This window comes from Myotis brandtii, unplaced genomic scaffold, assembly GCF_000412655.1.
Source record: "Myotis brandtii unplaced genomic scaffold, ASM41265v1 scaffold180, whole genome shotgun sequence".
NCBI lineage: Eukaryota > Metazoa > Chordata > Mammalia > Chiroptera > Vespertilionidae > Myotis > Myotis brandtii.
Genome location: NW_005356675.1, coordinates 789,378 through 804,306, shown reverse-complemented (window position 1 = coordinate 804,306; position 14,929 = coordinate 789,378). Strand labels below are relative to the sequence as shown.

The 14,929-nt window shown below is 43.0% G+C and overlaps 1 protein-coding gene across 5 annotated transcripts in view; it reads left to right on the top strand.

Moving 5' to 3' along the window:
- Positions 1-11: 11 nt before the first annotated feature.
- ILKAP (integrin-linked kinase-associated serine/threonine phosphatase) overlaps positions 12-14,929 on the top strand; it is a 32,390-nt gene continuing 17,472 nt past the window's right edge. For 2 of the 5 annotated variants that reach the window (XM_014537635.1, XM_014537632.1), the window contains exons 1-3: positions 3,745-3,784; positions 10,445-10,510; positions 10,960-11,016. In XM_014537635.1, the coding sequence (XP_014393121.1) occupies positions 3,760-3,784; positions 10,445-10,510; positions 10,960-11,016 (148 nt within the window). In that variant the 5' untranslated portion in view covers positions 3,745-3,759. Of the gene's footprint in view, positions 443-3,744; positions 3,785-10,444; positions 10,534-10,607; positions 10,655-10,959; positions 11,017-14,929 lie in introns of those variants that run through there. The other 3 variants (XM_014537634.1, XM_014537633.1, XM_014537631.1) reach the window with 3 other exon arrangements.

Sequence of the window (14,929 nt, the reverse complement as noted above, 5' to 3'; positions counted from 1 at the left end):
AGTCCCTCCGCCTTCGCACGTGGCGCGGCGTCAGGGGCCGCTAGCCCGCAGCCCTCCGGCCTGGGTCTGAATCGCTTTTCCCTGGAGCAACGTTTTTCCGCGCGGGCGTGTACAAGTTCAGGGTTTTGTTTTGGTTTGTTTTGACCCCAGAGATTGAAGGAATCGCCAGCGTTATCTTTCGTGTTTTTGAATCATCCTCTGTGCGTCTCTGGTTTTTCGGTTGATAGTAGTTTCCCGGGTCTCGGGAAGTCTCCCTCTCCCCAGAGTCAGGAGCACCAGCCCAGGTCCACCCATCGCCGGGCCCTGACCGCGGGGGTGAGTTCCTTCAGGCTGGGGTTTGAGCCTCACGCAGTAGCCGTTGGAGACCAGTGCCTTGGTTATTGCTGTGTGTCCGGGTTTTAATTGGACAAATCCTGTTGACGTTTCCGTGCTGCATTTGCAGGTGAGACCTTACTTCCAAACCCGACTTGTTGGCAGAAAACCTGGAACACTTGAAAAACAAATACAGATTTCCAGGCTCATCCCCACTAAATCGGAAAGTCTGGGGCTGGGCCCTGAGTCTGTTAAGTCCCCAGGGGATTTTGCCGGGCCTGCTCAGCCGGAGTCCGGAGAAGGCGGGTTCAGAACTGCTACTGCGGGGGACACGAGGGTGAATAAGAGCCAGCCTTTGCTTTCTAAGAGCTTAGTTCTGAATGCAAGTGATTGCAGTGATAACTGGCAAAAGTTAAGGACCGTGGGAACTGCTGAGTGTTGCAGGACAGAGTGGGAAGGAAAGCGGTGCTGGAATTGGGCCTCTGCTAGTAAAGACGGGTAGACTTGTGATTGGCAGAGGTTCCAGGCAGGCAGCGATATGCGCAAAGGGGGAACATCTAGCCCTCCAGTCGGAGCAGACCAGTGTGGAGGAGCACTGCATCTTGGGGCACTGGAACGGGGGTGCTTCTGTCATTCACGTGGCCTGGATGCTGGCTTGTCACGTGGGAACAGCCTGGCCAGTCTCTGTCTGCCATTATTCCCTGTAATGGCACCATGCTTTTCCCCGGGGACCATTGTGCTGGTACAGAAGCCATTCGTTTTCTGAATTGTTCTAGTTGTGCATAAAAACTGTGGCTTTGTGTATGCAGTCATTTTTACTTTGTTGTTGGAGTATAACTTGTATCTAACTATGTTTGGGGCAGAGTTTAGATTCACAGATGTGCCTATAAGCTTTTCATTAAAAAATATATATATATAACTTTTTACCTGAAATCAATTTGGGCCTGCTTAGAGGAAGGCATCCTTGAGATGATACAACAACCAGACAACTTTTTAAAAAATGGGTTTTTTTTATTTTCAGTTACAGTTGACAATATTATATTAGTTTCCAGGTGTACAACATAGTGATCAGACATTTATGTAACTTGAAAATGATCCCCCCATAAGTTTATTGCCCATCTGGCACAATGCACAGCGTAGTTATTACAATATTATTGACTATACTAGAGGCCTGGTGCATGAAATTTGTGCACAGGTAGGGTCCCTAGGCCTGGCCGGGGCCTTCCTTCATTTCATGCCGCCCCCCTGGTGGTCAGCGCACGTCATAGCGAGCGATCGGACTTCTAGTCTCCAGGTCAAACTCCTGAGGGGACACTTTACATGTTAGCTTTTTATTTATATACGAGGGACCCAGTGCACAAATTTTTGCACCTTGAAAGGAACTGTGGGCCGCTAGGCTGCGGTGGGCACAGGGGCGGGTCTCGGCCCATCCTCTGCGCCCCCACCCGGCCCCTCCTGCTGTGGCCCCTGGTCCCGCTGGCACTGCTCCCACTGGCTGACAGTGCCGGCCCTGCTCATACCCGCTGATGGCACAGAGCAATTGGGGCTGGCACCAGCAGCGGCTGGGAACAGGGCCAGCGCCGTCAGCAGGTGCTAGCGCGGCTACTGCCCCAATCGCCCCTCAGGAGCAGGGGGAGGTGGAGAAGCCATCAGGGGTGATCAGGGCCGGCAGCAGGTGTGAGCGGGGCCGGCATTGGCAGTGGGTGCAAGCGGTGGCTGTGGCACTGGCAGCAGGTGCGAGAGGGGGCGACTGGGCGCCGGCAGCGGGTGCAAGCGGGGCTGGCACTGACAGTAGGTGCGAGCACCGGATGGGACTGTGGCATGTGGGAGCAAAGAATTTTCAAAAACCGCCAGAGGCTCACCCCAATGACAGGGACCAGCGCTCCACCTTGGTCTGGCATCCCCGCTCACCTGCTCCACCATCCCGCTGCTGCCAACAACCGCCATTTTCCGTGCGTGCCTCCTGGTGGTCAGAGTACATCATAGCGACCGGTTCGATTGTTCCTCTGTTGGTCTATTTGCATATTAAGGTTTTATATATAGATAGATATATAGATAGGTAGATTCCCTATGTTGTAGTTTACATCCTGGTGAAGATCCTAACAACTTTTTAAAATATGTTTTTATTGATTTTTTTAATGTATTTTTATTGATTTCAGAGAGGAAGGAAGGAGAGAAACATCAATGATGAGAGAGAATCATTGATCAGCTGCCTCCTGCATGCCCCCAACTGGGGATGGAGCTTGCACCCCGGACATGGGCATGTACCCTGACTGGAAATCGAATCGTGACCTCCTGGTTCATAGGCTGATGCTCAGCCACTGAACCATGTCGCTGGGCTGTTTTTATTGATTTGGGAGAGAGAGAAACATCAATGTTTGGGATAGAGCCTGCCTGGCCGTGTGCCCTGACTGGAAATCAAACTGGTGACCTTTTGGTGCATGAGACAATTGATGCTCAACCAGCGGAGCCACACTGGTTTACAAGTTGGTAGCCTGTGACCAGCTACAGTGGGGGAGGGCATCTCCAACTCTGGTTGAGGAGCCAGGGGGCTGCATGCATGGTGTTCAAAACCCCCCTTCCCTGGAATGGATTAGTGAAGTCTCCCTGCCTTCCAGAAGGGCACTGACATAGTCACAGGCCCTGCTTGGCTGTATGTATTTTTTAAAACAGCTTTATAAATAAAGAAGATGTGTATGTTTGTAGATGATGGGAAGCTGAGAGGGGTAAGTACTAAAAGTGAGAGACAGTATTGGGATCACAGTTCTCTTGACAGGCAGTTAGTTAAACCAACAAGGTGCCACACTTTGTTTCAGAAATTAAAAATGGAATAAGTGAAAAGAAAATAATGTTGGCATCATAAAGTGGATGGAAGGATGGGTTGAACTGCACCATCGTGACCCTCACACATGGTGTGTGGGATCACAAATTTCTGAGCTGTGCAGGAAACAAGGATTGTTCAGGACATGTGATCTGACTAGTTTCACATCCCAACTCTGTTCTTATTAACTGCTTTCTGTGGCTGTTCCTGCCACTGTCAGGTAGGAGAGCACTACCTATACAGGGCTTAGCGCAGGGTGCAGCACGTGCTCAGTAGAGGTGTGTAAGCTCTTTAACAGCTATTTAAAAGGAGAAAACGCACTCTTAACTGGATTTTGTGAAAACACTAAGTGTCCAATGGGAGGAAATATCACACTGTTCAGATACATCAAGTGTATTTTGTTCTATGATTTTTGTTTTAAACATCACACCTTTAAGCTTCTTAATTATTTATGGTTTGAAAAAAAAAATATAGAAAGAACACATGATAGGCATACCTTGGAGATACTGAAGTTTCAGATCCAGACCACTGTAATAAAGCATCTCGATAAAGTGAGTCAGTAATCTTTTTGCAGGTGGAGGGTCTTGCCTTCAGTTGGTAAAAAAAGGTAATACCTGTGAAGCCCAATGAAGGGGAGCACAGTGAAGCAAGGTGTGCTTATAAATTTTTTCAGATTTTGTGCTAAATTAGTATTTTTTTTGTCCTAGTATTTACGGATTTGATTGCTGAATCAGGTTTACGCACACACAGTTGAAACAGTACAGAGGTTAGGGGCACCAACCTCCCACACAATGGAAATTTCTGTAACTGCATATATGACTACAGCCTGCCCTCTGTGTGTATGGACTCCCAACTGCAGAGGTGACTCTTGACCTGTGCGGGTTAGTTAAAAATATCTGTGTGTAAGTGGACATGCACAGTTCAAACCTAAGTTGTGTGTATAGTTTACCAAAAGAGGAAGTATGTTTGTTGATATCAGACAGAAATAACTTCTCAGCTATATCATAGTTCTAGAGTGCTGTTTTTTTTGTTTTGTTTTGTTTTTTTAAATCCAGGGTGGGTTTTTATTTTATTTTATTTATTTTTTAAATATATTTTATTGATTTTTTACAGAGAGGAAGGGAGAGAGATAGAGAGTTAGAAACATCGATGAGAGAGAAACATCGACCAGCTGCCTCCTGCACATCTCCCACTGGGGATGTGCCCGCAACCCAGGTACACGCCCTTGACCGGAATCAAACCCGGGACCTTTCAGTCCGCAGGCCGACGCTCTATCCACTGAGCCAAACCGGTTTCGGCTAGAGTGCTGTTTTTTGATGTCTTTATTTTTTTGACTTGATGTCTTTTAAATTGACTGCTTTCCTGGGCTGGTGTTCTCAGCTGTTGAGCATTGACCCAGGAACCAAGAGATCACCAGTTTGATTCCTGATTAGGGCACATGCCTGGGTTGCAGGTTTGTGGATTTGATCCTTGGTAGGGGGCGTGCAGGAGGCAGCCGATTGATGATGTTTCTATATCCCTCTCCCTTTATCTCTCTCTCTAAAAATCAATAAAAACATTTTAAAAAATATTGACAGCTTATGTTTGATATTTCAAACAAGTTAAAGGTGTCCTGGTTTAAAGTTACTTTGGCAATAACTCAGTTTTAGTGTTATAGAGTAGTTCTTTCACTTAAGGTTATTACACCAGTACACTTTGCCAGCTGTCAAGGACTAAATACATATTTGCTTGGCAGGCCATTTTCAAAATATTTCTTTTAAAATTGGACATCTATATATAAAATAAATGTTAAAATATTAGAAATAACTTAGACTAATTGTAAGACTTCAGGGTTAAGCAAGAAAAAACTCTAGTCATAAAAATTAAAATGGGTTTAACTATGTAAAGATAAAAATTTCTGCAGGACAAAATACCACGACAATGCATATTACTGAAGTTTACTATCTCTAATAAGTGAATGGCTCATACAAATAGGAAAAAGGCAGATACCCATTAGAAAAATCATCAAAGGCTATATCCTGATAGGTCATGGAAGAAGAAATGGAAGTAGCCCACAAACAGGAGCCAGTCCTGTGCTCAGCTTCCTGAGTCATGGAGGAAAGGAGCAGATCACTGATGTACCATGTTTTTCACTCATCAGTTTTAAGAATTGGCAGCATAGTGGTGAGGATATCAAGGAATGGACATTTTCGTGAAGTATGTTGGGAGTGGAAGTTACCACAATATTTTTTGGAACAGCTTTTGGCACCTGTTAAATTTAAACTACTCAGACCTTAAGCATTCTAGCAGATGAAGTATCTATGTCTAAGGTTATTTATTGTGGCATTGTTTGTCATGTAAAAAAAAACAAAACAGAATCAGCTTGCATGCCTGTCAGTAAGGGAATTTGACAAGTGAAGGGCACTACTTCCCCTATAGAATAGTGTGAAGCTATTGGAAAGAATGACTGACCCAGGTGTGCTGGCCTGGACCATGCCCTGATGGCTTACGTGAACAACGCAACATAGAATATTGTGTACAGAATACTTCTACCTTTTAAAAATTAAAATGCACATACACAAGTGTGGGTGCTGGGTGTTAAAATGCCCTTGAGTTGGCTCTGACTTCTGGTGACCCTGTGAATGAGTGATGTCCAGGATGTCCTTTGCTCAACATACTCAAGTACATGAGCATAAAGGAAAATGGAACTTATGCACTCAACTGTTACTGTGGTCCAGGAGTGTGGTGGAGAGGTAGGGCCTTTTTCTAATACCTTGTGTTTGGAAAACATGTTTTGCATTTGTAGTTGAAGAGAAAATTCAGGCATAAAAAACTGGTTAGGCCCTAACCGGTTTGGCTCAGTGGATAAGAGCATCGGCCTGCGGACTGAAGGGTCCCAGGTTCGATTCCGGTCAAGGTCATGTACCTTGGTTGCGGGCACATCCCCATTGGGGCGTGTGCAGGAGGCAGCTGATTGATGTCTCTCTCTCATCCATGTTTCTAACTCTCTATCCCTCTCCCTTCCTCTCTGTAAAATATCAATAAAAATATATTTTTTTTAAAAACTGGTTAGGCAAACTAATCTTTTTATTGTACAATAGGGGCCCAGTGCACAAATTGGTGCACATTGAAAGGAACTGTGGGCCACAAGGCTGCAGTAGGCACAGGGGCGGGTCTTGGCCCATCCTCTGCGCCCCGCCCAGCCCCTCCTGCCATGGCCCCTGGTCCCCTGTCTGCTGGCAGCCCCGCTCCCGCCGCTCCCACGCACTGACGGCACTGGTCCCACTCGCACCTGCTGACAGCACAGAGCAATTGGGGCCGGCACCAGCAGCAGGCACGAGCGGGGCCAGTGCTGTCAGCGGGTGCAAGCCACGGCTGCTGCCCTGATTGCCCCTCAAGAATGGGGGAAGGTGGAGAAGCCTTCAGGGGCGAGCAGGGCCAGTAGCTGCTGCTCGCACCCGCTGATGGCGCCGAGTGATCGGGACCGGCAGTGGGTATGAGTGGGGCCGGCAGCAGGTGTGAGCACCAGGCAGGACTGTGGCGCAGGAGCAGAGAATTTTCAGTAACCACCAGAGGCTCACCCCAATGACAGTGACCAGCAGTGCCCCACCTTGGTCTGGTGCCCCCACTCACCTGCTCCACCATCCCACTGTGGCCAACGCCCGCCATGTTCCACACACGCCCCCTTGTGGTCAGCGCACATCATTGCATATTAGCCTTTTATTATATGGGATTATTATATAGGATAGCAACCTTTAGCATCTAAGACGTACGGATTGATTGATTGATTGATTGATTGATTGATTTATAGAATCCAGATGCAAGGTATTACTAAGTTTGATCCTTTTATTGATGCAGAAGATATTCCAGTGATCTTTCAGAGCCTTGGGATTATTTTTATGGGATTGTTGTAAGGTTAAATGAGATGGTCCTTTAACTTGCAGTAGTTCCTGGAACAGTGCCTATGTGTGGAGATAATGTAGCACCTTACTGAGAGCATGGATTGGGAAAACCGGGGTGCCTGGCTTTGAGTCCTCACTCATCACTGGCTCTTTTGGGCAGGTATTTATCTTAAAGTGCCTCAGTCTCACCATCAGTAGGTAACAATAGTATCTAAGAGTATTACAGGAATTAAATGTATTAAAATATGGAGAGCACTACAACAGTGCCTGGAAGGCAGTAAATGTTAATTATCATTTTTATAAGTTATTCTCAGTGTGGCCAACAAAAATGTGAGGTAATCTCATGTTTTTAATGGAAATATCACTCCGTATTCCAGAGTGAGAAAGATGGGGAGAGGAGAGGCTCATTCCATTCAGCAGTAGGAGATAGGCCGTCTTTGGGGTGATGCCCAGTTTGGGACACTATCTTAGTCCAGCGATTTCAACCCTTTTCATGTAATGGCACACATAAACTTATTACCAAAATTCTGCAGCATGCCAAAAATGTTTTTTTGCCAATCTGAACCAAAAATAGGTATAATTTTGATTCATTCACATCGGACAACTATTGTGTTGACTGTCATTTTTTTTATTTGACACTCTAAGGAAAAAGAGATCAGTGTCTCTGACTAGTAGTTAGGTATTGCATGTTTTAAAAATTCTTGCAGCACACATATTGAAAACTATTGTAACCAAAGAAGAGGGGTCAGGCTAATTCTCAAGCTGGAAAAAAACTCTTGTGAGGAATTAATTCTTGCAAGACTGGAAATGTGTTACCTGGGTAAAAGAGGACTTCCTGCATTGGACACTGGCAGTGAAACGACCTGATTTAGCTGAGAAGTTTAATTCAGAACTTAATATCTGACCTGACACAGCTGGAAGGCGTGGCTGTTCTTCAGGTTGGCCTTCTCCTGTACTCCTCGTGAGTAAGCGGTTACGCTGAATGCCTTTTAATGGCCTTCTAATGCTGCTTTTGAATACTTCCCAGAGTCTTTATGTTGCTTGTGAGAAAAATGAAAGTATTTGCAACTACTTAATATGTTAAGGGTAATACTGAGGAATTAGGATATACTTTAATTAGTAGTTATTTTCTTTTTTTATATTTTATTGATTTTTTACAGAGAGGAAGGGAGAGGGATAGAGAGTTAGAAACATCGATGAGAGAGAGACATCGATCAGCTGCCTCCTGCACACTCCCTACTGGGGATGTGCCTGCAACCAAGGTACATGCCCTTGACCGGAATTGAACCTGGGACCCTTGAGTTCGCAGGCTGACACTCTATCCACTGAGCAAAACCGGCCAGGGCTTAGTAGTTATTTCCCATTTGAGTTAGATGTATAAAGCAGAAGAGTTTTTTGTTTTTTAATTTTTAAAAAATATATTTTGTTGATTTTTCCCAGAGAGGAAGGGAGAGGGATAGAGAGTTAGAAACATTGATGAGAGAGAAACATCGATTAGCTGCCTCCTGCACGCTCCTTACTGGGGATGTGCCCGCAACCAAGGTACATGCCCTTGACCGGAATCGAACCTGGGACCTTTGAGTCCGCAGGCCGATGCTCTATCCACTGAGCCAAACCAGTTAGGGCAGAAGAGTTATTTTTTATTAAATCAGGAATTTATCAGGTATTTAAGGTATTTCTGACCTAAAGACTCCTGAAGAAATTTCCTTCCTTGGAGTTTATAAATTTTAATTAAAGTTTTTGTTTTTAAAAGAATAGAATTGGTACCCAGTTCATATCTATATAGAAGCAAAAAGACAGTATGGATGCTTTGGATTTTCAGTGAGCACATTTCTGTCCTTGAACTCCAAGGAATAGGAGATGGGACAGAGCCTGTCTTGAGACAGTATGTGGAACTTCATGGGATGTGCGCACCTTCATTTTGAGCCCTGTGGGTGCCAATTCATGTATTTAATAGCATAAATAGAGATTTGGGGGGGAAGCTGGAGAAGAAGGAATTGTAATTAAATTTTGTGTGGAAAGGGAAAATTGAGTATAAAACATTAAAGACAAAGTACTCTGTTGTGTTATCATTCAGATTTTTAAATTTAAAAATGTGCCTGGCTCTCTCCTGCGTTTATCTTGGAGTTTCTGAAATTCTTTATCTTTTCCATGGATTTGTATTGAATTGGATACTGGGCTGGAGGCACCAAGTTAAGGTATAGGGTTCCCTCAGCCTCTTATTTCTGTGCTTTGAGATTTTACTTTGTGGTTAATTCAGAATGTTATTGAAATGGGAATTTTTAAGATCTATAGATCTTTGGAGAATCCCTCTATCGCCGAATTTATATCTTTTTTGGGGGGATGGGGTGGTTGGTAATCCTCGCCCGAAGATATTTTTCCATTGATTTTTAGAGAGAGGAAAAGAGAGAGAAACACACTGATTGGTTGCCTCCTGCACGAGCCCTGACCAGGGCCCAGGCAGGGGAGGAGCCTGCAACCAAGGTACGTTCCCTTGACCATAATCGAACCCGGGACCCTTCGGACCGCAGGCTGGCGCTTTATCCACTGAGACAAATCTACTAGGCACTGAATTTATATCTTGAGGTATACATTATTTTCTTACTCTAAAATCAGTTTTTGTCTTCCCAGGGTTCATTTAAAAATTTTTATTTTTAAATGTTGATTACTGGCCCAACTGGTGTGGCTCAGTGGTTGAGCATCGACCTATGAACTAGGACAGTGATGGCGAACCTTTTGAGCTCGGCGTGTCAGCATTTTGAAAAACCCTAACTTAACTCTGGTGCCATGTCACATATAGAAATTTTTTGATATTTGCAACCATAGTAAAACAAAGATTTATATTTTTGATATTTATTTTATATATTTAAAAGCCATTTAACAAAGAAAAATCAACCAAAAAAATGAGTTCGCGTGTCACCTCTGACACGTGTGTCATAGGTTCGCCATCACTGAACTGGGAAGTCATGGTTCAATTCCCAGTCAGGGCACATGCCCGGGTTGCTGGCTTGACCCCCAGGAGGAGGCATGCAGGAGGCACCTGATCTGTGATTCTCTTTCATCATTGCTGTTTCTGTCTCTCTCCCTCTTCCCTTCCTCTCTGAAATCAATAAAAATGTTTTGTTTTGTTTTTTAATGGTTGCTTTTAGTAATGAAATTATGGTATCAAGAAGAATGTTTTTCTCAAAATACCCATTGGCCCTTATAATGCCTGTTGGGTCATTTTTATTGCTTTTTTGTTGTTGATTGTAACTGTTGGAAACAAGTGTCCATATTAAATAGCAGTGAAGAAAATATTTTAAAAATAAATTTTTTCCCATGGGAGGAGAAAATTTGACCTTAACAGCAAACCTATGTCAAAGTCTCCCCCTTTGAAAAGCCATCCTGGCTGATGCCCAAGCGCAGTCTAAGCAGGTGTTCCGTGTCCTAGGGAAAGAAGCTCAGAAAGGATCTCTGCTCTTTGACGACCTCCCTCCGGCCAGCAGTACTGACTCAGGTACAGTCTTCAGGCTCTCCCAGGTGTGTGTCAACGTGTCATCCTGGGATTGTAGTTGTCTCAATCTTTTTCCCTTTCCCCCATTTTCAACACACAGATGTTTTAGGTGTTGGACTGTCTTAAGTTTTGAATCCATGGCATCAGGTAAGGCAGAAAAATCCACTAGTTGCTAGCTCTGAGAAACTGCGTGAAATGTTGAGCAGTTTTCTCTGGTTCATTTGAGTATATTATAGCTGAAATATGATGTAACTCCGTAAGGCAGGTTTTTGTTTCCTTTCAATGATAGGACTTTAAAAGAAATTATTTACCGCAGTGTGAATTGCCACTGGATTGACACAGAGTTTTGAGTTTATGTCAGTGACCTGCATAGGCGTCCTGGTGGGATGGATTCTGACACTTATGCCTTACCCAGGTTTTGTGGGCTCACTGAGTGTCCTGCTGTGTTTCAGGACCAGGCGGACCTTTGCTTTTTGATGACCTCCCACCAGCCAGCAGTGGCGAGTCAGGTAAGTAGTAGGGAAAAATCCAATGTGCTAGTGGAAATAATACATATTTTACTCTTTTGTGAAATTTATTTATAGCTTTTAAGGTTTAGGATGACATTAAATTATACTATAGCATAGATTTATTAAACGCAAGTAGGCATCATCAGATGGAAGGAAAAAGATTAGCTAGATATAACCTCACTTTTTGGTGATTTTTTTTTTTTCTTCCTTGGGGTTCAGCCTCTTACAGCTGACTAAGAATTAAGAGTTTAGTAATTTACTTTCCACTTCGTTATTAATGTTTTTTAATTAAAAAATCTCTGTCATTCTGGTTTGCCTTATGTTCCTGACCCAAATGTATCCAGCGGAAGTATCTGAATATATGAAATAGAGTTAAAATACTTAGTGTCACCAGCCGGCTTGGCTCAGTGGTTGAGCATCAACCTATGAACCAGGAGGTCACGGTTGGATTCCCAGTAAGGTAACATGCCCTGGTTGCAGTCTCAATCCCCAGTGTGGGGCGTGCAAGAGGCAATCAGTGATTCTCTCTCATCATTGATGTTTCTATCTCTCCCTCTTCCTTCCTCTCTGAAATAAATGTGTGTGTGTGTGTGTGTGTGTGTGTGTGTGTGTGTGTGTGTGTGTGTGTTTAGTGTCCCTGAACCCATAAATACTGATACGTAGGTCTTCTGTTTTCTGCCACTTATACTAAAAAGAATTTTGATTTAAGAAAATGAGGTCTGGCCCACGGGCATGACTCAGTGGTTGAGCTTTGACCTATGAACCAGGAGGTCACGGTTCAATTCCCGGTCAGGGCACATGATGGGTTGTGGGCTCGACCCCTATTGTGGGGTGTGCAAGAGGCTGCTGATCAGTGATTCTCATCATTGAAGTTTCTCTCTCTCCCTCTCTTGCTGAAATCAATAAAAGTATATTTTTAAAAAGAAGAAGAAGAAGAAAATGAGGTCTGAATGACATTGGTTTAGTGTTTGGTACAGATCCTTTGCAGGAATTGTCTTGAAATTCAAGACCTAAGTTAGTTATTTTCCAGTCAATTCATATGTTCTTGAGATTCTGTTTATTGATTTAATTTTATTTTCGTCAAGCCTATTAACATTGGCTCTACCTGTTCTGTAAATGTTTAACTTCTTTTCCTGTTCCAATTTAGGAGGTAAGAATAGAGTGGATTCCTCTAGGACAGCGGTTCTCAACATGTGGGTCGAGACCCCTTTGGCGGTAGAACCACCCTTTCACAGGGGTTGCCTAAGACCGTCGGAAAACACATATATAATTACATATTGTTTTTGAGATTAATTATGTTCAATTTGTAACAATGAAAATACATCCTGCATATCAGATATTTACATTACGATTCATAACAGTAGCAAAATTACAGTTATGAAGTAGCAACGAAAATGATTTTATGGTTGGGGGTCACCACAACATGAACTGTATTAAAGGGTCGAGGCATTACGAAGGTTGAGAACCACTGCTGTAGGACCTAGAGCAGTGATGGCGAACCTATGACACGACATGCGTGTCAGAGGTGACACGCGAACTCATTTTTTTGGTTGATTTTTCTTTGTTAAATGGCATTTAATCATATAAAATAAATATCAAAAATATAAATCTTTGTTTTACTATGGTTGCAAATATCAAAAAATTTCTATATGTGACACGGCACCAGAGTTAAGTTAGGGTTTTTCAAAATGCTGACATGCCGAGCTCAAAAGGTTCGCCATCACTGACTGACCTAGAGTCTAGGTTATCATAATGAGGAATCTATTACTCTGTCTCACTGAGAACTGACATGGAATTCCCCTGGGGAAGGGAAGGTATAGTGGCCTGGGAACAGTTGGGGATGCAGTTTTTTTCAAATGCAATTGTCTTCTGGTAAGAAGACCTTGTCTGTTGTCAAATAGAACACTTGCTTTTCAAATCTCTCTTGTTTTTTTTGTTTGTTGTTGGGTTTTTGTTTGTTTGTTTGTAGAAAAGCAAATAAGAATGTATTAACTGCAGCAAAAACATACTTTAGGGCAGTGAAACAAAGAAGGGCCTAGAACAGTGGTTCTCAACCTTCTGGCCCTTTAAATACAGTTCCTTATGTTGTGACCCAACCATAAAATTATTTTCGTTGCTACTTCATAACTGTAATGTTGCTACTGTTATGAATCGTAATGTAAATATCTGATATGCAGGATGGTCTTATGCGACTCCTGTGAAAGGGTCGTTCGACCGCCAAAGGGGTCACGACCCACAGGTTGAGAACCACTGGCCTAGAAGAAGCAACAGGAGAGCCTGGGCTAGGCTGCTTTGGCTCACTGGGAAGTCAGAGAAAAGGGGAGGAAGGGGGGCTTGAAGACATTCAGGGGGTTAGCCTGGGACCACATGCTGGGGGTCGCGGTGGAGGAGAGAAAGGGAATGGCATAAGCGTGCTCCCTGGAGGCCAAGTGCACTTCTTTTTTGTATTATTAATTCATTACCATAAAGTCGTTGGAATTAGTCTAGAAAATATGGATTAAATTATTATAGTTTCTGTATTTAGGAAAAGTATTACAGTCATCTTACATACCTATACCAAAAAATTATAGCATACTCATACAATTTAGCCTAATAAAGATCTTCCCAATAAAGATCGTGCTTTTAGTTATAATGAATGTTGTGTGCAAGCAGGGCTCCTAACAGATTTAATAAAACTAAGGAAGATTCAGCATAGTTGTGGCTTAGTTGTCCATAGGGCAAAAGACAGTAAATTGTTAACAACTTAGAAGATTTCAACATTACTCTTAACAAGATTGAGGTATTTTGGATATAGAATCCAATCTTGCATCCAGTATTTTGGATTTTTTTTTAATATATATTTTTATTTCAGAAAGGAAAGGACAGGGAGAGAGATATAGGCACATCAGCGATGAGAGAATCATTGATTGATCGGCTACCTCCTGTATACCCCACACTGGGGATCGATCCCGCAACCTGGGCATGTGCCCTGACTGTGAATTGAACCATGACCTCCTGGTTCATAGGTTGACACTCAACCACTAAGCCACACCGGCCAGGCTATTTTGGATTTCTTGAAAAGATAGTCTTCTCAAGCAGGCAAGAAACATTTACAAAAATTGACTACATTCTAGGACATAAAGTAAAATCCCAACGAAGATAGACCACATTCTCTGATTTCAGTGTGATTCTTTTAGAAGTCAAAAACAAAGCTTTAAAATGTTCTGTTTTCCAATTTAAAAGCAAAGAAGGTTCTTTTACATACACATTGGGAAAAGGGAACACAAACAGTAAGTGACAGGAGGTTAATGAAGAGACCATTGGGAGATTCTGTTGGAAACATCCAGGAAATTTTGTTAATTTGCCATATTATATGGGGTGGGGTATGTGTGCTTTGTTATACTGTTGTATGAAATAAGAGTCAATTACTTGCAAAAGGACAGATTATGAAATGCAGACATCTTCCTTTTTCCTCAGTACTCAGAAATGCCTGGCAAAGAATAGTTGATAAATAGTTGCATGCTTTTATAGCTAAATGCAAAGAATACTTAGGTCCATTTATCATGACAGCAGCTACCATTTGTTGGATACTTGATCGACGAAGCGCTGTGATAAATGCTTTACATAACTTGTCCATCAGTTTTCAAACAACCCTCTGAGTTTACCATATTCTTCCCAAGAAAGCTAAGTAACTTGCCTTAAGGGCAACCCTCTTGTGAGTGGCAGAACCAGGATTTGAAGTTAGACCTTTCTAAACACCCACCACCACCACGCTCGCGCCTTGCAGGTGCTCTTAGCTTTGGCTTTGAACACAGATTCATCCCTCTGTCACCAGGGATAGCTTCAGCAGCTGTTCTTAAAGCCTGACTTTTTATCTCATTTTAAGCCTTTTCTGGTACTTTTTTTTTTTTTTTTTTTTTAATTTTTTTTTTTT